The sequence below is a fragment of the Loxodonta africana genome, chromosome 12 (genome assembly GCF_030014295.1).
Source record: "Loxodonta africana isolate mLoxAfr1 chromosome 12, mLoxAfr1.hap2, whole genome shotgun sequence".
NCBI lineage: Eukaryota > Metazoa > Chordata > Mammalia > Proboscidea > Elephantidae > Loxodonta > Loxodonta africana.
In genome coordinates, this window is record NC_087353.1 from 39,787,991 (window position 1) to 39,810,754 (window position 22,764).

General features: G+C 36.2%; 1 protein-coding gene across 3 annotated transcripts in view; it reads right to left on the bottom strand.

Annotated features, from left to right (window-relative positions):
• Window positions 1–22,764, bottom strand: part of ASXL2 (ASXL transcriptional regulator 2) — a 190,324-nt gene that overhangs the window by 34,237 nt on the left and 133,323 nt on the right. For 2 of the 3 annotated variants that reach the window (XM_010591973.3, XM_064295136.1), the window contains exons 5-7: window positions 17,369–17,484; window positions 12,715–12,841; window positions 11,503–11,646 (exon numbers count right to left, since the gene is read on the bottom strand). In XM_010591973.3, coding sequence (XP_010590275.1) covers window positions 11,503–11,646; window positions 12,715–12,841; window positions 17,369–17,484 — 387 coding nt within the window. The remainder of the gene's footprint in view (window positions 1–11,502; window positions 11,647–12,714; window positions 12,842–17,368; window positions 17,485–22,764) is intronic. The other variant, XM_064295135.1, reaches the window with a different exon arrangement.

Genomic DNA, 22,764 nt, shown 5'->3' on the forward strand with positions numbered 1-22,764 from the left:
TGGCATGTCTGGTTTATGTACTACTTGGTCATTTGCCCTTGTTGGGATGACCTTACTAAAACTTGTGGGAGGCAGTGAGTGGGGAAACTGAGTAAAGCCATAAATGCTTATATTAGAAAATTACTGAAAAAAACTGAACAACTTAAGAAGTTAGAATCAAACAAAAAAGAACAAACCCTAATAAATATACAGAAGCATGATGATACCAAAAAAAAAAAAAAATCCACACATTAATAAAACAACATACAATGTACTTGAGGATATCAATCCAGAATGACCAAGACCGTCTAGGAAAATTATTAGATTTCAACAACTTAGGAAGAATAGAAAATTCTATTATTGATTTTAACAAAAGAAAATGGAGTAATATATTTTAAGACACTCAAAGGAGACAAAATGTAGGCCAAACATTTAGTACCCAGGTAAACTGACTTTCATATATAAAGACCACAAACTGAATCAGCACGTAAGAACTGAGCGAGCGTCATTTCCATGAGCCTTTTCTGAGGAAATGAGTTTCAGACAATCAAAATGACTACAAAGCGAAATAAAGGCTGGCGGTATCCATTAGATAAGTAGCTTTCTAGGTCTAAGACTAAAAAGTACAGCATGTAATACCTATGGTATACTTTGAAAGTATAGACAGTGAGCAACTGCTTTCAAAAAATGGAGGGGAAAATAAGGAAAGCATAAGCACAAAATATTTAAAACTGTTTAAAGTGATCATATTGGTAAACAGTATTGCTATTGTTCCTCTGCAACTGTTGTGTGTGTAATGAAGGTCAAAGCAAATGACCAAGTATGGGATCTTCTAATTTTATCATTCACTGTGTCCTTAAGAAACCCTACTGGGCAGTTCTGCTCTGTCCTATAGGGTCGCTTGTGTCGGAATTAACTTGGTGGTGACGGGTTTTTTTTTTTTTTTTGGTGTCCTCGAGAGCCACAATTCTTCCTGTCAAAGACAGCAGATAGAGATGTAATACCAAACCCAGTCTTAACTAATTGAAACTATAAATACAAATTTAGAAGATATTTTATCTTTAAATAAATGATGGTGTGCTAACTTAGACTACTTCCTACTAAAAGGAGCCAGGGCATATTGGAGAAATGGATGATTCCAAATCTGGAGCAAAAAATGTGTAAGATAAATCTGAATAGCACACCAGATAGCAAGGAATCTAACATTCTACTAGAAAAACCTCACTGCTATCAAGCAGATTCCGACTCATAGCGACCCCATAGAGTTTCCATGGCTGTAAATCTCTAAGGAAGCAGACTGCCATGACCTTCTTCCACTAAGCCACTGGTGGTTCCAAACTGCTGACCTGTTGGCTAGCAGTCGATCGCTTTAACCATTGCACCACCTGACTTCAGAAGCCAACACGAAGAGGCTCTCACTGACCAAAGATGAGGTAATGTACAATAAGTACAATAACTAAAATATATGGAAATACATAAAAAATAGTTAAACCCATGAATTCTTGAGTCTCAAAAAAAAAAAAAAACTGTCACCTTTGGAGGGTGACAAAATAAAAACTTATTATGTTGAAAACTAGCATAGAAAGAGAAGGAAGCTAGCATTTCTGTCTTGCCTTTCCTATATAAGCTCTAATGCTTTTGTAATCACAAGTGTACCTTTAGAGAAGTGTTCTAGCTAATAAGAAGAAATGATAGAATTAGATCAACATTTGGAACTCTTAATAGTTCTACACATTAAGAATCAATGGCATATATTTGATATTTAATAACATAAAGACTAATAACCTAATCAAAAAACAGACTAAGGACATGAGTAGACATTTCATCAGTGAAGATATTCAAATGGCTAACAAACACATAAAGAGATGCTCAACATTTTTAGCCATCAAAGAGATGAAAACAAAAACCACAATGAAATACCACTTCACTCCCAGTAATACGGCTAAAAGGGGGGGAAAAACCAGAAAGTAACAAATGCTGGCAATGATGTGGGGATATTGGGGCCCTTATCTATTGCTAATGAGAATGCAAAATGGTACATCTGTTGTGGAAAACAGGATAGTGGTTCCTCAAGAAATTAAAAAACAGAACTACCATATGACCCAGAAATCCCACTCCTAGGTATATACCCAAGGGGCTTAATAGCAACACAAACGGACATATGTACACCAATGTTCACTGCAGCACTTACTCACAGAGCAAAAAGGTGGAAAAAATCTAAATGCTATCAATAGACGAATCAATAAAATGTTGTTGTTGTTTTTAAGCGCTTTTGAGCCGATTCCAATTCATAGCGACCCTATGTACAACAGAACGAAACACTGCCTGGTCCTTAGCCGTTCTCACAATGTTTGCTATGTTTGATCCGAATGCTGTAGCCACCACATCCATCCATCTCGTTGCGGGTCTTCCACTTTTCCGCTGACCCTGTACTTTAGCAAGAATGATGTCCTTCTCCAGGGAACAGTCCCCCCTGATAATGTATCCAAAGTATGAAAGACAAAGTCTCACTATTCTCGCTTCTAAGGAGCATTCTGGCTGTACTTCTTCTAAGACACATTTGTTTGTTCTTCTGGCAGTCCATGGTATATTCAACATTCTTCACCAGTACAATTCAAAGGCATCAATTCTTCTTTGGTCTTCCCTATTCATTGTCCAGCTTTCACATGAATATGAAGTGATTGAAAATACCATGGCTTGGGTTAAGTGCACCTTAGTCCTCAAAGTCACAGCTTTGCTTTTTAACACTTTAAAGAGGTCTTTTGCAGCAGATTTGTCCAATGCAGTGCGTTGTTTGATTTCTTGACTGCTGCTTCCATGAGTGTTGATTTTGGATCCAAGTAAAATGAAATCCTGGACAACTTCGATCTTTTCTGTTTATCATAATGTTGCTTATTGGTACAGTTGCAAGGACTTTTGTTTTCTTTATGTTTAGGTGTAATTCATACTGAAGGCTGCAAGTCTTTGATCTTTATCAATAAGTGCGTCAAGTCCTCTTCATTTTCAGCAAGCAAGGTTGTGTCATCTGTGTATCGCAGGTTGTTAATGAGCCTTCCTCCAATCCTGATGCCACATTCTTCTTCATACAGTCCAGCTTCTCAGATTACGCACTCAGCATACAGACTGAATACGTATGGTGGAAGGATAGAACCCTGATGCACATCTTTCCTGATTTTAAACCACACAGTATCCCCTCCTTCTGTGTACAAGGGGATAACTACTTCTTGTTGTATGTACAGGTTCCTCATGAGCACAATTAAGTGTTCTGGAATTCCCATTCTTCAAACGTTACCCATAATTTGATATGACCCACACCGTCGAATCCCTTTGCACAGTCAAATAAAACACAGGTAAACATCTTTCTGTTATTCTCTACTTTCAGCAGGATCCATCCTACATCAGCAATGATATCCCTCATTGCACATCCTCTTCTGAATCCAGTTTGAACTTCTGGCAGATCCCTGCTCGATATACTGCTGCAACTGTTTTTGAATTATCTTCAGCAAAATTTTGCTTGTGTGTGATATTATTAACGATATTTTTGACAATTTCTGCATTTTATTGGATCACTTTTCTTTGGAATAGGCACAAAGTTGGATCTCTTCCAGTTGGTTGGCCTGGTAGCTGTCTTCCAAATTTCTTGGCACAGATGAGTGAGCGCGTCCAGTATTGCATCCATGTGTTGAAACACCTCAATTAGTATGCTGTAAACTCCTGGAGCCTTGTTTTTCGCCAATGTCTTCAATGCAGCTTGGACTTCTTCCTTCAATATCATAGGTTCTTGACCATATGCTAACTCCTGAAATACCTGAAAGCTGACCAATTCTTTTTGGTACAGTGACTCTATATATCCCTTCCATCTTCTTTTGATGCTTCCTGCATCATTCAAATTTTTGCCCCTAGAACACTTCAATATTGCAACTCAAGGCTTGAATTTTTTCTTCAGTTCTTTCAGCTTGAGAAATGCTAAATGTGTTCTTTCCTTTTGGTTTTCTAATTCCAGTGTCTGCACATATCACTACAATACCTTATTGTGTCTTCTCAAGCTGCCCTTTGCAATCTTCTCTTCAGCTCTTTTACTTTATTACTTCTTCCATTTGCTTTAGCTACTCTATGTTCAGAAACCCTGGTGGCATACTGGTTAAGTACTACAGCTGCTAACCAAAAGGTCAGCAGTTCGAATCCAGCAGGTGCTGCTTGGAAACTCTATGGGGTAGTTCTACTCTGTCCTATTGGGTCACTATGAGTTGGAAATCAACTCGATGGCAACAGATTTTTTTTTTTTTTTTACTCTACATTCAAGAGCAAGTTTCAGAGTCTTTTCTGATATCCATTTTGGTCTTTTCTTTCCTGTCTTTTAAATGACCTTTTGTTTTCTTCATGTATGATGCCCTTGATGTCATCCCATAACTTGTCTGATCACTGAATTGTACATGTAGAAATTGTTGAACTGATGTATGTTTTGTTGTGTATAGTTCAACAACAAAACAAATTATTTTTTAAAAATCACAAAAATTAAACCAAAACTTAAAAAACAAAAAAACAAAAAAACAGTAACACACACAGCATTCCATGGTTGTAGAGAAACTCTTATTTCCTGTTGGTTGAGGAATAAACTAGCATAACATGCAAATTCCCTCTGAATAAATGATTACACTTCTAAGGGAAAAAAAAAAAATCAATGGCTGTTATCAATAGAAAAAAAGAGACAGACATGATGTGTATCTACCAGTGCTCTCCTGCCACCCCCCATGGCATCAGCAAAAATCAGACCTGAGTCTAATCAAGACCCTAGTCCCAACTAACACTTTAGAGGAAATACATTTGAAGAGAGGATACCGAATAGAGGAACACCATGATGCAATTTGCAAATTCCAGTCTGTGGGAAACACTACAGGTCAAACGACTTGTTCTTTAATATACATGTTGCAATAAAAAATAAAAGAGATGGAAGAGAATCTTAAGATTAAAGGAGACCTAAGAAAAAAATTAAAACTACATCAAAAAAAAAAAAAAAAAAGAGGACAAAACTAAATTATCTTGTGTGCTGTTGAATCAGTTCCAACTCACAGCAACCCTATGCACAACAGAATGAAACACTGCCTGGCCCTGCACCATAAATTAATAGGATTTAGGTAATAACATTTTTTGTGACTAAACTATAAAGAAATGCAAGGAAATTACAATAAAAGTGAGGTTATTGGTTACTTTAAGGATGGAGGAAAAGGGTTGCGACAGTAATGCAATCATGTAAAGGGGCTTCTGTGGTAACTGGCAATTTGTTAGTTTGGTTTATAACATGGTTTATAACAGTATCTACCTCATAATAATCCATTATGTTCTTGTTATAGGCAGTTTTCTCTGTGTGTTTTATTTCAAAATAAAATGTTTTAAATTTTTTTATCTTCTTATTGATAACTTTGTCAATAAATTTGAGAATTTAGATGAAATGGGAAAACTCCATAAAACTTTAATTTACCAAAATTGGCACAGTAAAATATAGAAAATAGTCTGTTATCTTTCAAAATTTTTGAATCTTTATTCCCCCAAATTTTTCTATACAGAGGAACGATTGTCAGAAATAGGAAGAGGAAATGGAATGTGTGGCTAATTGCCTCCATGAAAAACTACCTCTGTGGCCATGAGATCAGAACTGGATGGTGCCTGGCTGCCATTGCTGAACATTTTGATCAAAGATTCCCTAAAAGAATCCTGATCAAAAGGGGGAGAAGGCAGAACAGAGTTTCAAATTCTCATGGACTCCATTTCTGGAGTTATGGAGAGTGGACGAACCCCTGAAACTACTGCCCTGAGATAATCTGTGAACTTTAAACCAAAAATATTCCCTGAAGTATTCTGAAAACCAAACAATAGTTTAGCTTAACTAGTAAGAAATGTCTGCCTTGAACACTGGGCTCTTTTAAGATTTATCTATATGGGATCAAATTGACAATAGCAACTCAAAAGATCAGATAGGAAACTTAGGGAGTAGCAAGTTTACGTTAATGAGAAAGGTACAAACCAGAAAAGGAGGGTGACAATGGTTGTATAACTGAAAGAATGTAATCAATTTCACTGAGCTGTACATGTGGAAACTGTTGGCGTCTGTTCTGCCATGTATATCCTCAACAACAACAAAAAACTTCCTGCATAGAAAAGTCCAGGCTGTGATGACATCACATTCCTCTAAATATTTAAGGAAGAAACAACATCACGGTTATACAAACTCTCCAAAAACATTGAAAATTTCCCAACTCATTGTATGAGGCCAACATATTCATAAATGTAAAGTATTTCATTTAATGATGCTACAACAACTCATTAATCTATTCTGCTATTGACAGACATGTGCCCCCACCCCATGGTTGTATTAGCCATTACAAGCAACGGTGCTATGAGCATTGTCACACGAGTATCCTAATGCATATATGCAAGAGTTTTTCTAGGTGAGAACTGCCTGTCGGTCAAGTGCACAGATATCTTCATTTTACTTGACGATGGCAAAATTTTCTCAGAGTGGTTGTACCAATTCACATTCCTGTGGACCGTAAATGAAATTTCCTGGTGCTCCACATGTCTCCAATATTGTGGGTTTGTTTTAATTTGCATTGCCGTGTTTACTAACAAGGTTTAGTTTTAGCATCTTTCCCCATTTACTGGCTAATGGGAGTTTCTGTTTTGTGAAGTGAAAAAGCATGCTAAAGACTACAAACTATATGTAACATTTTTATAAAGTTCACAGGCAGGAAAAATTAAATAATATATTTTTAAGTATACATTAAAAATGGTGATAAAAATGCACACACAGCCATACAAAGCAAGGGAATAATAAACACAAAATTTAGGACAAGAGTAACCTCTGGCAGGGAGGCTGGCGGGTAGGACAGGATAGCAACACAGAGGTAGACATAAATTATTGGTATTGTTCCGGTTCCTGGGTTGGTTAATATGTTCAAAGGTGTTCATTACAGTATTAAAATAAATGAATAAATAATATATTTTATTATTCATATGAAACAGATCAATGACATCAGAGGGCTATACACCAAGGATGGACTGAGGCCTATCCAATCCTGCACATCTTAGGTACATTAAAAAAAAGAAATTAGTAAAATAATTTATTCCATCAACATTCTGTTGACATTAAAGTTCATGTGTACAGAAGCTGAAAACACATCCAGTATAATTAAGCAGCCAATCTTAAAAACTCAGGATTAAGAAAAAAAATTTATATGTAAAAAATTATCAAAATTCTACCACGAACATGATTCTAAACATTCTAACGAAAAAGCCAATTCTCTTAAAAGTAGAATAAGATCATGGTGCTCTGTGTTGCCACTATTAATCAACAGAGTTTTAGTAAATAATGGGGGAAAAGACATAAAATTATCATTTTTTGCTGATATGACTAAACCAAGAGAATCATGAAATCAAACTAGAATTAAAAGGAAAATTTAGTAAGACTAAATTGCCTATTTCATTGAACTCTTAGCAATATTAGGTTTTAGCAAATAAAATGTATTTTCTTATTTAATAGGAAAAAAGTAGAATCTTATTTTGCAATTCTTTGAACATTTTCCCATTTATGTGGTTATGTTATTTCCTCTGCTGTATAATGACTACATATGTCCTTTTAGATGCTTACCTAATGGTAGTTTTCTTTTAATTTGTACGAACCCTTTGGATAATGTCAAAGTACCTGTTAAGTTTATATTTTCTGCAAATATTTTTGTTTACCCTTTTAATTTTCATATTTTTTCTGGGATATGCATCAAAACTATTTTTTCATTTATTTTAAAAGGAAACAAGTTTTAACCAAAAAAAATCCAAACAGTACCAAAAGATTAAAACATAAACGTTTCTACAGTCAAGCCCCATCCCTGCACAAATACACATTTTTGAATTTGAAGAAACGAAATCACACTATACATACTAATTCTATTTTGTTTTACTTCCACTGAATATGTTGGACACTTTCTAATGTATCATCTACAAAATTCACCATTTTGCTTCTTTTGTAAAAGCTGCATAGTATTCCAACATATGGATGCATCGCAAATAAATGAACTGGATCCTTAGTGATGGTCACTTAGGTGGTTACCAGTTTTTTGTTTGTATAATCAGTATTGCAATGGTTCTATGGATCAGAAAGCAACATACTAATTCTCCTTCCCCATAATTGATGGAATCAGCGTGTAAGCCTTCCTGTAATAATTTTTGTTATTTTTGTATTCATTGTGTGCCTTCATAGCTCAATCATACTTTAGGCAAAACTTTAACTTTTTACCCTAATCTATTATTGACCAAAGTGTACCCTGAAGATATTTTTATGTGTCTTAGACAAAGCAGTTCATTTTGAGAATTTCAAGTTCTCTAATTTGGTAAGTTTGACCTCACTGTTTTTCATTTTACATTGCCTTATTCTATTACATTGTACTTGAAATCTGGGCTCTTCTGACTGAACCTGAGATTTAAAAATATATGACATAATGTTGATTTTATTCAAGTTAATATAAATTATACCAATGTTAACTAAAAAAATTTCAAGTAAATAATCCAATTTATTTATGATTTACATAAAATAGACAGTTTCTTCCATGTGTTTTGAAAATTCTCATTGAAATCTATGTTGTCAATATTCTCATAGTATTTCCTTTAATTTAAGCTTATTTATTTGCATGAAAGAAGACAGACTTTCATTCACTTCTTGGTCATTAGGTCAAACTCAAAGATACCACACCTTCTTTATTATGATTAATTTTTCCTAGTCTTGCAGGAAAGTTAGAAATTTTTTTTCCATAATTTCTCCATTTTGTATAACTGCATTTCTATTGCAACTGAGTGAAGAAACTAAAACCGTGAGTTTAAGTAAAATATAGGCTTTCTAAGGAAGGAACTTTGTTCTATTCATCACCATAACCCTGGGGTCCTAAGCCTGTTCTTGGCATACTAGCATACCTTCTATGTGTTTAGTAAGTATTTTTAATTCGCAGAGGCAGAATCACTGATCAAAGGGCACCGAGTTTAAATATGAGAGATACTTTCAAATTGCCTCCCAGAAAAATACACAAATTTACAAATACACTTAGAATCAAACAGGTTTTCAAAAAGAATATGTCTGAAAATATATTAATTTTATTCTCATGCTTAATGGTTTGGAAGGATCTTGGATACACAGGTAAGTATAGAATAAATATCTCGCAGAACTTTGTCAGCATTGCTGCACTGCCTTCCAAGCTAAAAGAACTGAATTGTCTGCCATCCCAATTCTCAACTCTTTGTATATGAAGTATTTTTCTCTCTGCAGGCTTCCTGGAATCTTCTCTTCATTTATCCTGGGTGTTTTGAAATTGCAAAAAGACTATGCCTTGGTGTAGGTTTGTTTTTGTTCATGTCTCTTGACACCTGCCATTATACTTCCAATCTCGAATTCTGTGGCTTTCAATTCTAAGAAATGTTCTTGTATTATTTCTCTCATAACTACTTTCCTTCCAATTTTTGTTCTTTCTGATAGTCCTATTTTTAAGGTATTGGACAGCCTGCATTGGTGCTCCAATTTTCTTACCTTTTCTCTGCTATTAAACATCTGTTAATTGCTCTGAACTATTTTCTGGGAAATTATTTCAACTTTACTTTTCAGTATTTCTATTACAATTTTTTAATTCCAGCTACCATATTATTTTGTATCCTGGAACCCTCTGTTTATGATTTTTAAAATAGTACTCTGTTTTTTCATGGATGCAACATTGTCTCATTTCTTATTAAACCAAAAAACACAAAACCCACTGTTGTTGAGTCAATTCCGACTAACATCAACCCTACAGGACAGAGTAGAACTGCCCCTTGGGGTTTCCAAGGAGCAGCTGGTAGATTCGAACTGCCAGCCTTTTGGTTAGCAGTCAAGCTCTTTAGCCACTGCACTACCATGCTCCCATTTCTTACCACGGTTTTAAAATTTTCTCCAGCTTCTTGAATTGTCTCACTTTCCTCTGAGTTCCTATATTTCAGATTCTCTCTCTCATGATGGAGGTTTTTCTCAAATGTCTGGTGATCTTTAGTAATCATAATTAAGAGGGAGGCACAAAAAGCAGACGGGAAACTTTGGGAGCATAGATGGGTCTTGTAGACTGGCGAGCTTCACAGAAGTGTGATCAAAATAATCTCTGTTTAGTTGCGAACCTACAAACTTGCCTGCAGGTATTTTTCTTAGGCTACTCAATTTCTCTAGGAACTAATCCACCAATCTCTTGCTTCAAGAACATGGTGAAGAGGAGAAAGGAAGCAGTTATGGTAGAAATATACCTCACTACTAGCATTCAGGGGAGCTGTAGTGGCTTAGTAGTTGATATCTTGCCTTCCATGTGGGAGATACAGGTTAGATTCCTGGCCAGTGCATCTCAAGTTCAGCTATCACCCATCTGTTAGTGAACGCTTGCATACTGCTATGGTGCTGAACAGGCTGCAGTGGAATTTCCACCCTAAGGCAGACTAAGAAAGGCCTGGTGATCTACTTCCAAATATCAGCCAATGAAAACCCCTTTAGTCACAACAGTCTGATCTACAACCTATCATGGGAAAGGCAAAGAACCAAGCAGCGTTTCATTCAGTTGTGCATGGGGTCGCCACGAGTCAGGGATCAACTCCATGGCAGATAGCAACAGCTAGCATTCTGGAAGTAAGCAGAAAGATCACTATCCAGTATTTACATTTTCACTTGCTTACCCTGACTTTAGTACAGTGTCTTATCTTCTACCCTCAGCCATGTGTGGTGTTCCTGAATTTGGAATCGCTTGCTTCCTGCTGGGGTGAGGTATTAAACTACTTCTTATTAATTTTCAACAAACATCCTTCTTTTCAACCCTATGTCTCACCCTTCTCTTCTGTGATGTATGATATCACCCATTCTTGACCCTTTATGGTTTGCTTCTTACTGGCATTTGCTCCTCAGGTAGTCTCAGCTCTGTGAAAACCTCTATCGAGGTCCATCTTTCAAAATTTGTTCACATCACCTGCCCATCTGTTTTCTTGACCCTTACGGATTTAATCTTTTCTATTTCCATATCCTAGTTTTAGTGGAATTTCAGAGGAAGCAGAAAAAAGAAGATTTAGTTGGTTTGTCATGTTTAACTCTAAGCCCTTCTACCTTTCTGTACATAGAAATAAGGCTTAAAATGTAAATGATGATGGATAATGTATTGGAGAAAAAGAAATAAACCACAAAAATGGCTGATTCAGATATTTCTCTGAAATAACGTTTGATAAAGGAAGGAGAAGGATAACATAAAGATAGCCAAGAGCTCAAAGGTGAAAAGGAAAGAACAAGAAGGGGAAAAAGACATGGTAGCTGAATTCCTTCCATGTTGCTTTTTGCTTCTTAGAAGTAACAATGTTAAAAACACAGAAATAATGTCTAATCTGCTATATACGCAAATCATGCCCTAAACCTAAGCAAAATAGCCAATGAATTTCAAACATATACAGTAGACAAATTAAGGCAGCTGAAGTCTTTGTACATTCACTTACTTGTGTGGAGCCTGTCAGACCTCTGGAATGACTTCTTCCCCAAGGCTAGCAAAGGATTTTCCACTTTAACTGAGGAACAAAAGCTGGAGTTTGAGTTCTGGGGGCTGCTTGACTGTCCATCAGACTGCTTTCCTTCCCATACTGCTAGGGGAAAAATATGTAATGACTACTGGCACTAAGGTTATAAGAGAGAAATCAACCAATCAAATAAATAATCATTCAATGTTAACTAAATGGAGTTATATAAGAGGCAATGTAACCCTTCTAATGTCTTTTGAATCTGAGAATAGGGGTCAAAATTAAAATATAAACCAAACAATAACACATGTGAAGGAACGTGCTCCTTAGATCCGTGAGATGAAATGGGCAACACCTGCCCGAAAACAAAGACAAGAAGGCGGGAGGGGACAGGAAAATGGGAAGAATGGAACCAGCGAACCTGGAGTGGAAACGGAAAGGGGGAGAGCGCTGACCAATGCCACAAAACAATGTGTGTATAAATTTTTGAATTAAAAACTCATCTGCTCTGTAAACTTCCACCTAAAGCAATAGATAAATAAATATATAAAGCTCCTTCCTTCCTTCCAGTATACCATTTGGTTTTGAGTGTAAATTTCCTTCCTAAACATAGTCAAAGTTCTACTAGACACAGACTAAGTCTGGCAGACCCAAATAATCAGTCTATGGCATCAAACAGAATTTATTTTTACACAATTATATAATAAAATGCAAAATCTGCATCCAGAGTAGCTTAGATTAAAAAGACAACTAATACAACAACAACAACAAAAATCCAAAGGCTTTATGGACATGCCCAAAGGACATTCGAAGGTAGCATGTATTCTTAAGAAAGCTTTTTATTTTTAAAGGAGACAGGTGATAAAGAATTCAGTTTGAGCCCCTTGGAAACTTCAGCTTTATAAGGTTACTGAGTAGAGGCTTCCAAGTATTATTTGTTTAGATATCTTGGAATTTAGTCATTGATCTCATTCCTACATGCAAACTCCATTGATGCTTTTTATTAATAACTGCATGATTATTCTACATAAGCATTTCTCTGGGAAGGATTTATATTGATGATTGAGCAGTACAAAGATTATGTAAATAAATGATAATTTACAGATAAATAATGTGGTCTACAAATTTGGAAAACCAACACAAAAACACTGAGGAAAAGAAACTTTCATTGCAACAAACGCTCTATATGCCTACCCGGCTTGGCAGGCACCGAGTCACTCGTTGCTTTGACAGCTTTTAGAGAAAGATGTTGGTTGGAGGAGATGGACATGCTTGGCCTGCACTGCTGCTGGTGCTTCTTCTGCTGTTGCTGCTTTAGCGCCTATAATGAAAAAGCTGACTATGAGAGACAGAACAATTCAGTTTTTAGTGATAATAAAAAGTGACTTCTTTTTAAGTGGTGACCAACCAATTTCTTTGAATTCTATCAAAGGAAACAAAAAATTAAATTAAACCATTAAATGCAACAATGCCTAAACAACTCTTAAAGGTTGGTGGGTTTTTTTTTGCCTTTATATTACATACATATGAGAGATAGTTATTAACATTTTTTAGAACTTAAAAATCACCAGTAACCAAGTACTTCTCCAACTTAGAGAAATAGAAGTGGAATCTTAACAAAGACTTGTATGTTTTCAATCATTTCTGGATACAGAATTCCAAGCCCTGCACCAAGATGAGTCCCATTTCCATCACCTCTATGTAGAAATGCAAATACTTAGTTTATGTTATGTTTCAGATTATACATGCTATGAACAAAAGGTTAAAATGGTTGTAAATGACTACTTGAATTAGATATTGGGTAAGAACAACAAGATTTGGCCCAATGACCTATGGCAATGCAGTAAACAGCAGAGAAGGAGGATTAGAAAATACTGGTTCTAATAATAGTGTGATCCCTCCCATCTAGTTCAGAATATTTTTATTTCTATTATGTTATTACATTATAGAATATAGTAGATAATACTACTGAACTGAAAAACTAGAACTTTCCATAATTTTAACCCTGAAGATAGATAAAGGCAACTTTCTAAACTCAAGGTTTAAAAAAAAACAAGTAAAACTACATTTCAGAAAAAGTCTGGAAATTTTTTTATTTTGCTAATTGTCAGTTCAAGCTTTAACCTTTAAGACCATCATGCAGAAAAGGCAGATATATGGTTTAGACACCATTTATAACAGGTGAGGCTGAGGCTCTATCTGTTAGAAGTGGCGGTGTTATCTGACCATTAACTATGCTTTTTCATTCTTTGCAACCAGACCAGAAAATACCTAGGTTGTCTGATGCAAAATCCATCTGTTTCTGCTGTGATCATGTAAATTCAGACACATGCTGGAAGCAGAATAACTTCCGATAATCAAGAACTGTACACAGTAGTTTACAAACCCTGTGCCTAATTATCCTGTTTCAAAATTTGAAAACAATAGAAAACCCTCATTTGTGGTGAAAGATAACCACCACTGAAGCAATTTTTCTCAGTTAATACTATTACATTGCCAGCAAGGACTTACTTTGCATACCAACAATCTAATTTATTTAATTTTCCATACTGATATTCTTAAATACAATATTTAACTCCTGGGATCACAGGAGCAAAGTATAGGAATACAGGAGTACTACACATGTCATAGATCAGCTAATAAAGTTTAAGAAAATACTTGCCTTTTCTCTGTGGAAAGGAAGCAGCTTATACGTCTTACTTTTTTTTTTTTTTACAAAGAACTTACAAAAATACAAGTGCTGTAGAATATTGAGGCAGGCAGTAATTAATTTTATCAGATTTGGGGGTGTGTTTTAATAAAAGAACTTTTGGCTTAAACACTTTCAGACATACTTAATTTTAAAAAACTTTTATTAACTTTTAATAATACAGGTAATACATGAAAATATTTTTACCATTTAATTCAAACGTAAAGCTACATTCTCCAATGTCTGCCACTTCTAGTCTTGGTTCTCAATTCTCAGAGACAACCACAGCCATAAATTTAACTTTCCGTACTGAACTTGTTTTTATTTACGTATGTGTATATATCTATATTCACACATTTCTATAAAATATATACAGTATTGTTTTGTGGATATGTGTGCATTTTCACAAATGGTGTCATGTCTTACATGCTGCATCACAGCTTTATGATTCAACATTTTATCTTGGTAATTTTTCCATGTTTCTACATATAGATCAATCTTATTACAAAATAAAATCAACTTTTACTTATGTATAGTTATTCAGCATATGGCTATGCCACCGTTTATTAAGGAATTTCCTAATTAATGTAAAAAAATTAATATACATTAGGCTATTTCCAAGTTTTTGTGGATAAAGACTTAAATGCAATAAACCCTAACACGATAAAGATCATGGAAGAAAAAATAGGGATAAGGCTAGGGGCCCTAAGGCATGGCGTAAATACAACACAAACCATAACTAACAATGCACCAAGACCAGAAGATAAACTAGATGACTGGGTGCTCTTAAAAATTAAACACTTATGCTCATCAAAAAGCTTCACCAAAAGAGTAAAAAGAGAACTTACAAACTGGGAAAAACTTTTTGACTACAACATAGCCAACAAGGGTCTAATCCCTAAAATCTACAGAATACTTCAACACCTCAACAACAAAAAGATGAACAATTCAATTTAAAAATGGGCAAAGGATATGAACAGACACTTCACCAAAGGAGACATTAAGGCAGCTAACAGACATATGAAGAAATGCTCGCAATCACTAGCTATTAGAGAAATGCAAATAGAAACACCAGGAGATATTATATCGCCCTGGCATTACTGGCACTAATAAAAAAAACAGAAAAGAAAAAACACTGGAGAGCTGTAGGGAGATTGCAACTCTTATAAATTGCTGGTTGGAATGCAAAATGGTACAACCATTTTGGAAAACGACATGGCGCTTCCTTAAAAAGCTAGGAATAAAAATACCATCCAATCTAGCAATCCCACTCCTAGGAATATATCTTAGAGAAGTAAGAGCAGTCACAGGGATAGACATATCCATACCCATGTTCATTGCAGCATTATTCACGATAGCAAAAAGATGGAAAAAACCTAGGTGCCCATCAATAGATGAACAGATAAATTACGGTACACACACACAACGAATACAACATAATGATAAAGAACAACGATGAATCCATGAAACATCTCACAACATGGATTAATCTGGAGGGCATTATACTGAGTGAAATAAGTCATTCACAAAAGGACATATATTGTATGAGCCTACTATTATTAAAAACTCAAGAAAAGGTTTACACACAGAAAAAAAAAATCTTTGATGGTTAACAAGGGACGGGAAGGATGGGAAGGGGAAATCACTAACTAGATAGTAGACAAGCGTCTACTTTGATGAAGGAAAAGGTAACACACTATGTAGTGGAAGTCAGCAAAATATGACCAAGACAAAGTCACAGAAGCCTCCTAGACACATCTAAACACCTCGAGAGATCAAGTTACTGGGCCTCAGGGTTGGGGACCATAGTCTTGAGAGACATATAGGTCAACTGGCATAACACAGTTCATAAAGAAAATGTACTACATCCTACTTTGGTGAGTAGGTCTGGGATCTTAAAAGCTTGCAAGCAGCTGTCTAAGATAATCTACTGGTCCCATCCCATGTGGAGCAAAGGAAATGAAGAAAATCAAAGACACAAGGAAAATATCAGCCCAAAGGACTAAAGGATCACATGAACCAAGTCTCCACTAGCTTGAGCCCAGAAGAACTATACAGTATTCAGCTACCACCACCAACCACTCTGACAGGGATCACAATAGAGAGTCCCAGACAGAGAGGGAGAAAATGTACAACAAAATTCAAATTCACAAAAAAACGACCAGGCTTACTGGTCTGACAGAAACTGCAGACTATGGCCCCTGGTCACCCTTCTAATTCAGAACTGAAGTCACTTCTGAAGCTCACTTATCAAAGATTAGACAAGTCTATAAAACAAACAATAACACAGGTGAGGAATGTGCTTCTTAATCAAATATACAAGACCAAACAAGCAACTTCTGCCCAAAAGCAAGATGAGAAGGCAGAAAGGAGCAGGAAAACTGGACGAACGGACATACAGAACCTGGTGTGGAAAGTGGGAGAGTGCTATCACGCTGCAGGAATTGCAAACAATGTCACAAAACAATCTGCGTATAAATTTTTGAAAGAGAAACTAATTTGCGCTGTAAACTTTCACCTACAGCACAATTAAAAAAACATAAATGCAAATATCTTACTTTGTGTTTGTGTATTTATATATATGTATGTGTATATTTTTCTAACATAGATTCCAAAAGGTTCTTTCGGTTGTTTATGGGGTATGTGCATTTTAAACTTTAATAGGTATTACAAAATTTCTCTCCAAAGTGGCTATAACAAATTACATTCCACCAGCAAATTACAAATAGCTGTTTCCCCACAAACTTGCCAATGCTTGATGTAATTAAGCTGTTTAACTTATACCAATCTGAGAATAAAAAAAAATCTGTTATTTTAATGTTTCACTAATTAATATGAGTTTATATTTATTAGTCATTTGCATTTTCAGAAACATTCAGAGCTGGTTCTTTGGAAAGCTCCCCTAAATAGACAAACCGTTGTTTGACTTAAAAAAAAAAAAAAGGCAAAACACCACTTAGGAAATTTTACAATGTGATAAAAACAGTAACTACCAAAAACCTACAACAGGTAACATACGAAGGTACAGAAATTATTCAGTGACCAAATCAGAGTACTGCATGAGATTTCCTCTTAGAAAAGCCTAACTGTGACGCTTTCAAGAAATTCTGAAGAACTGAGCAGACTGTGTTTCCGATAAACACAGACTAGCGTGATTACCTGCTTTAGGGCCTTCTTGCTGTGCTTCTGTGACGGAGAAATGACTTTACCTGCTGGAATGGAGGGCGATGGACAGCCTGACTGGGGGGAGGACGGCTGTGACAGTCTAGACGATACTAGGGGGAAAAATGACAATAAAAAATTATGTCATCAGAGTTGGCATCAAGCACCATTTCTTCCCCAATCACCTGCTGCTACCTGTGTTAAGAGCTATAATCAAACATTTTTAGGAAGGATCTTCTTTTTGGAGTTTTACTGCAAACAGCCCCCCTTTTCAGTTTATTTCCTCAGAAAGCTCTATTGAAGGACGATAGGATGGGGAAGGGATGTTAGTATTCATTACTTTTCATTCTTTAATTTTTCAGTAGAATTGACTGAAGAAGCAGGCAGTAGAAAACAAACTGTGATTGAACAAATTAGATAAAATGCAGAAAAGATTGACAGCACCAACGTTCTAAAGGTAAATCCAATGTCAGCACAATACAGTGGAAGAGCCCTGAGTTAACAGAATGGGTCTCAGTTTTCCCATCTTTAAAATGAAAGCAATAAGGCCATTCCATTTCCAACACTCTACTATAGCTTTAATCCTTATATTCCTTCACCTCTTAAATCAATGGTTTTAGATTTAGTGTGAGAGGGTGTTTGAGGATTTCTCTATGGAAGCAATGTAGTTGTACAGGATGTAGCCACTATTTCCTTCATCATCAGTTGTTTCAGAATCTGTCAGAGTCTAGACAAACCTTACGTGAATGAGGGTTTGCCCTTCAAGAGCCTATCACTCTTATAATAAATTCCAAGTACATCTTCATTATGTTCTATTAAATTTCAACACTGTGTATTATACATAAGGAAGAACACAAAAATTACTGATTCAGACCCCTTAGTAATAAAAATACTGAAATTATAATCACTACTGCTAGTGATGAATCTCAAAGAGTGCATATTTACTATTGCCTTCCTCCTTTCACAGTTGTTGGACTGAAAAGGTCTGGGTGGCAAAACGACAGTGGTAAGACCTATGAGGTTTAAGATACCATATAAAAGTATGCACCTGTCAGTAGCTACCTGACATGACAATGAGGAACCACAGTTCAGTGAAGTACACAAGTTTTAGAATACAGCATTTCACTTTACTCTTAGATGTCTAGAGAAAAGAATGCACAGTATACAGATTTAAAGCCAACAATAGCAAGCAATGTTAAGAAGACTTACTAGCATAGTTAGCTTTCACTTTGTGTCCCAACTGTATCATAAAGATTATATGTAAGGGAAAGAACTGACACAGTTTGACATAAAACTAAGGAAATAAAAGAATAAACCGTTTAAGGTATTGTATCACACAACAACGGAGTTCGATAATTGAGATGGTCAAGCAGCAAAAAGAAACCATATCCTTAGTGCACTTACACGTTGACCTTTTTTTTTGAACACCACATTTACTAGAATAATTTGCATACTATAAAATTCACCTATTTCAAGTGTAAAATTCAATAGCTTTTTTTAAAATAATTTTTATTATGCTTTAAGTGAAAGTTTACAAATCAAGTCAGTCTCTCACACAAAAACCCATATACACCTTGCTACACACTCCCAAATACTCTCCCCCTAATGAGACAGCCTGCTCTCTCCCTCCACGCTCTCTTTTCGTGTCCTTTTCGCCAGCTTCTAACCCCCTCCACCCTCTCATCTCCCCTCCAGGCAGGAGATGCCAACATAGTCTCAAGTGTCCACCTGATCCAAGAAGCTCACTCCTCACCAGCATCCCTCTCCAACCCATTGTCCAGTCCAATCCATGTCTGAAGAGTTGGCTTCGAGAACGGTTCCTGTCCTGGGCCAACAGAAGGTCTGGGGGCCATGACCACCAGGGTCCTTCCAGTCTCAGTCAGACCATTGAGTCTGGTCTTATGAGAATTTGGGGTCTGCATCCCACTGCTCTCCTGCTCCCTCAGGGGTTCTCTCTTGTGTTCCCTGTCAGGGCAGTCATCGGTTGTAGCCAGGCATCATCTAGTTCTTCTGGTCTCAAGATGATGTAGTCTCTGGTTCATGTGGCCCTTTCTGTCTCTTGGGCTCGTAATCACCTTGTGTCCTTGGTGTTCTTCATTCTCCTTTGATCCAGGTGGGTAGAGACCAACTGGTGCATCTTAGATGGCTGCTTGCTAGCATTTAAGACCCCAGACGCCACTCTTCAAAGTGGGATGCAGAATGTTTTCTTAATAGACTTTATTATGCCAATTGACTTAGAAGTCCCCTGAAACCATGGTCCCCAAACCCCTGCCCCTGCTATGCTGGCCTTTGAAGCATTCAGTTTATTCAGGAAACTTCTTTGTTTTTGGTTTAGTCCAATTGTGCTGACCTTCCCTGTATTGTGTGCTGTCTTTCCCTTCACCTAAAGTAGTTCTCATCTACTGTCTAATTGGTGAATACCCTTCTCCCACCCTCCCTCCCTGCCCCTCCTCTTGGAACCACAAAAGAGTGTTTTCTTCTAATTTTAAACTATTTCTCAAGTTCTTATAATAGTGGTCTTATACAATATTTGTCCTTTTGCAACTGACTCATTTCACTCAGCATAATGCCTTCCAGGTTCCTCCATGTTATGAAATGTTTCACAGACTCCTCACTGTTCTTCATCGATGCGTAGTATTCCATTGTGTGAATGTACCATAATTTATTTATCCATTCATCCGTTGATGGGCACCTTGGTTGCTTCTATGTTTTTCCTATTGAATACATTGCTGCAATGAACATGGGTGTGCATATATCTGTTCGTGTAGAGGCTCTTATTTCTCTAGGATATATTCCAAGGAGTAGGATTGCTGGATCGTATGGTAGTTCTATTTCTAACTTTTTAAGGAAGTGCCAAATCGATTTCCAAAGTGGTTGTACCATTTTACATTCCCACCAGCAGTGTAGAAGTGTTCCAATCTCTCCACAGCCTCTCCAACATTTATTATTTTGTGTTTTTTGGATTAATGCCAGCCTTGTTGGAGTGAGACGAAATCTCATTGTAGTTTTGATCTGCATTTCTCTAATGGCTAATGATCGTGAGTACTTCCTCATATATCTGTTAGCTACCTGAATGTCTTCTTTAGTGAAGTGTCTATTCATATCTTCTGCCCATTTTTTAATTGGGTTATTTGTCTTTTTGCAGTTGAGTTTTTGCATCATCACGTAGATTTTAGAGATCAGGCGCTAATCAGAAATGTCATAGCTAAAAACCCTTTCCCAGTCTGTAGGTAGTCTTTTTACTCTTTTGGTGAAGTCTTTGGATGAACATAAGTGTTTCATTTTTAGGAGCTCCCAGTTACCTAGTTTTTCTTCTACACTCTTTATAATGTTTTGTATGCTGTTTAAGCCATGTATTAGGGCTCCTAATGCTGTCCGTATTTTTTCTTCCATGATCTTTATTGCTTTAGATTTTATATTTAGGTCTTTGATCCATTTTGAGTTAGTTTTTGTGCATGGAGTGAGGTATGGGTCTTGTTTCATTTTTTTGCAGATGGAAATCCAGTTATGCCAGCACCGTTTGTTAAAAAGACTGTCTTTTCCCCATTTAACTGTTTTGAGGCCTTTGTCAAATATCAGCTGCTCATATGTGGATGGACTTATGTCTGGATTCTCCACTCTGTTCCATTGGTCCATCTATCTGTTGTTATACCTGTACAAGGCTGTTCTGACTACTGTGGCGGTAAAATACATTCTAAAATCAGGTAAAGTAAGGCCTCCCACTTTGTTCTTCTTTTTCAATAATGCCTTGTTTATCTGGGGCCTCCTTCCCTTCCATATGAAATTGGTGATTGGTTTCTCCATCTCATTAAAGAATGTCATTGGGATTTGGATCAGAATTGCATTAAATGTATAGATCGCTTTTGGTAGAAGAGACATTTGTATAATATTAAGTCTTCCTATCTACGAGCAAGGTATGTTCTTCCACTTATGTAAGTCTCTTTTGCTTTCTTGCAGCAGTGTATTGTAGTTTTCTTTGTTTCAGTCTTTTACATCTCTGGTAAGATTTATTCCTATTTTATCTTCTTGGGGGCTACCGTAAATGGCATTGATTTGGTGATTTCCTCTTCGATGTTCTTTTTGTTGGTGTAGGGGAATCCAACTGATTTTTGAATGTTTACCTTGTATCCCGATACTCTGCTGAACTCTTCTATTAGTTTCAGTAGTTTTCTAGAGGATTCCTTAGGGTTTTCTGTGTATAAGGTCATGTCATCTGCAAATAGAGATACTTTTACTTCTTCTTTGCCAATGTGGATGCCCTTTATTTCTTTATCTAGCCTAATTGCTCTGGCTAGGACTTCCAGCACAATGTTGAATAAGAGTGGTGATAAAGGGCATCCTTGTCTGGTTCCCAATCTCAATGGGAATGCTTTCAGGCTCTCTCCATTTAGGGTGATGTTGGCTGTTGGCTTTGTATAAATGCCCTTTATTATGTTGAGTCTTCCTTCTATTCCTATTTTGCTGAGAGTTTTTATCATGAATGAGTGTTGAACTTTCTCAAATGCCTTTTCTGCACCAATTGATAAAAATCATGTGATTCTTGTCTTTTGTTTTATTTATGTTGTAGATTACATTAATTGTTTTTTTAATGTTGAACCATCCCTACATGCCTGGTATGAATCCCACTTGGTCATGGTAAATTATTTTTTTGATATGCTGTTGAATTCTATTGGCAAGAATTTTGTTGAGGATTTTTGCATCTACATTCATGAGGGATATAGGTCTATAATTTTCTTTTCTTGTGGTGTCTTTACCTGGTTTTGGTATCAGGGATATGGTGGCTTCATAGAATGAGTCTGGTAGTATTCCATCCTTTTCTATGCTCTGAAATACCTTTAGTAGTAGTGGTGTTAACTCTTCTCTGCAAGCTTGGTAGAACTCTGCAGTGAAGCCCTCTGGACCAGGGTTTTTTTTTGTTGTTGTTGGGAGTTTTCTGATTATCTTTTCAATCTCTTCTTTTGTTATGGGTCTATTTAGTTGTTTTACCTCTGTTTGTGTTAGTTTAGGTAGGTAGTGTGTTTCTAGGAATTCATCCATTTCTCAAAGGTTTTCAATTTGTTTGAGTAAAGCTTTTCATAGTAATCTGATATGATTCTTTTAATTTCAGTTGGGTCTGTTGTGATATAGCCATCTCATTTCTTATTCGGGTTGTTTCCTTTCCTATATTTCTTTAGTCAGTCTGGCCAGTGGCTTATCAATTTTGTTGAGTTTTTCAAAAAAACTTTTGGGCTTGTAAATTCTCTCATTTTTTTTCTGTTTTCTATTTCATTTAGTTCAGCTCTAATTTTTATTATTTGTTTTCTTCTGGTGCCTGTGGGTTTCTTTTGTTGCTCTCTTTCTATTTGTTCAAGTTGTAGGGATAGTTCTTTGATTTTGGCCCTTTCTTCTTTTTG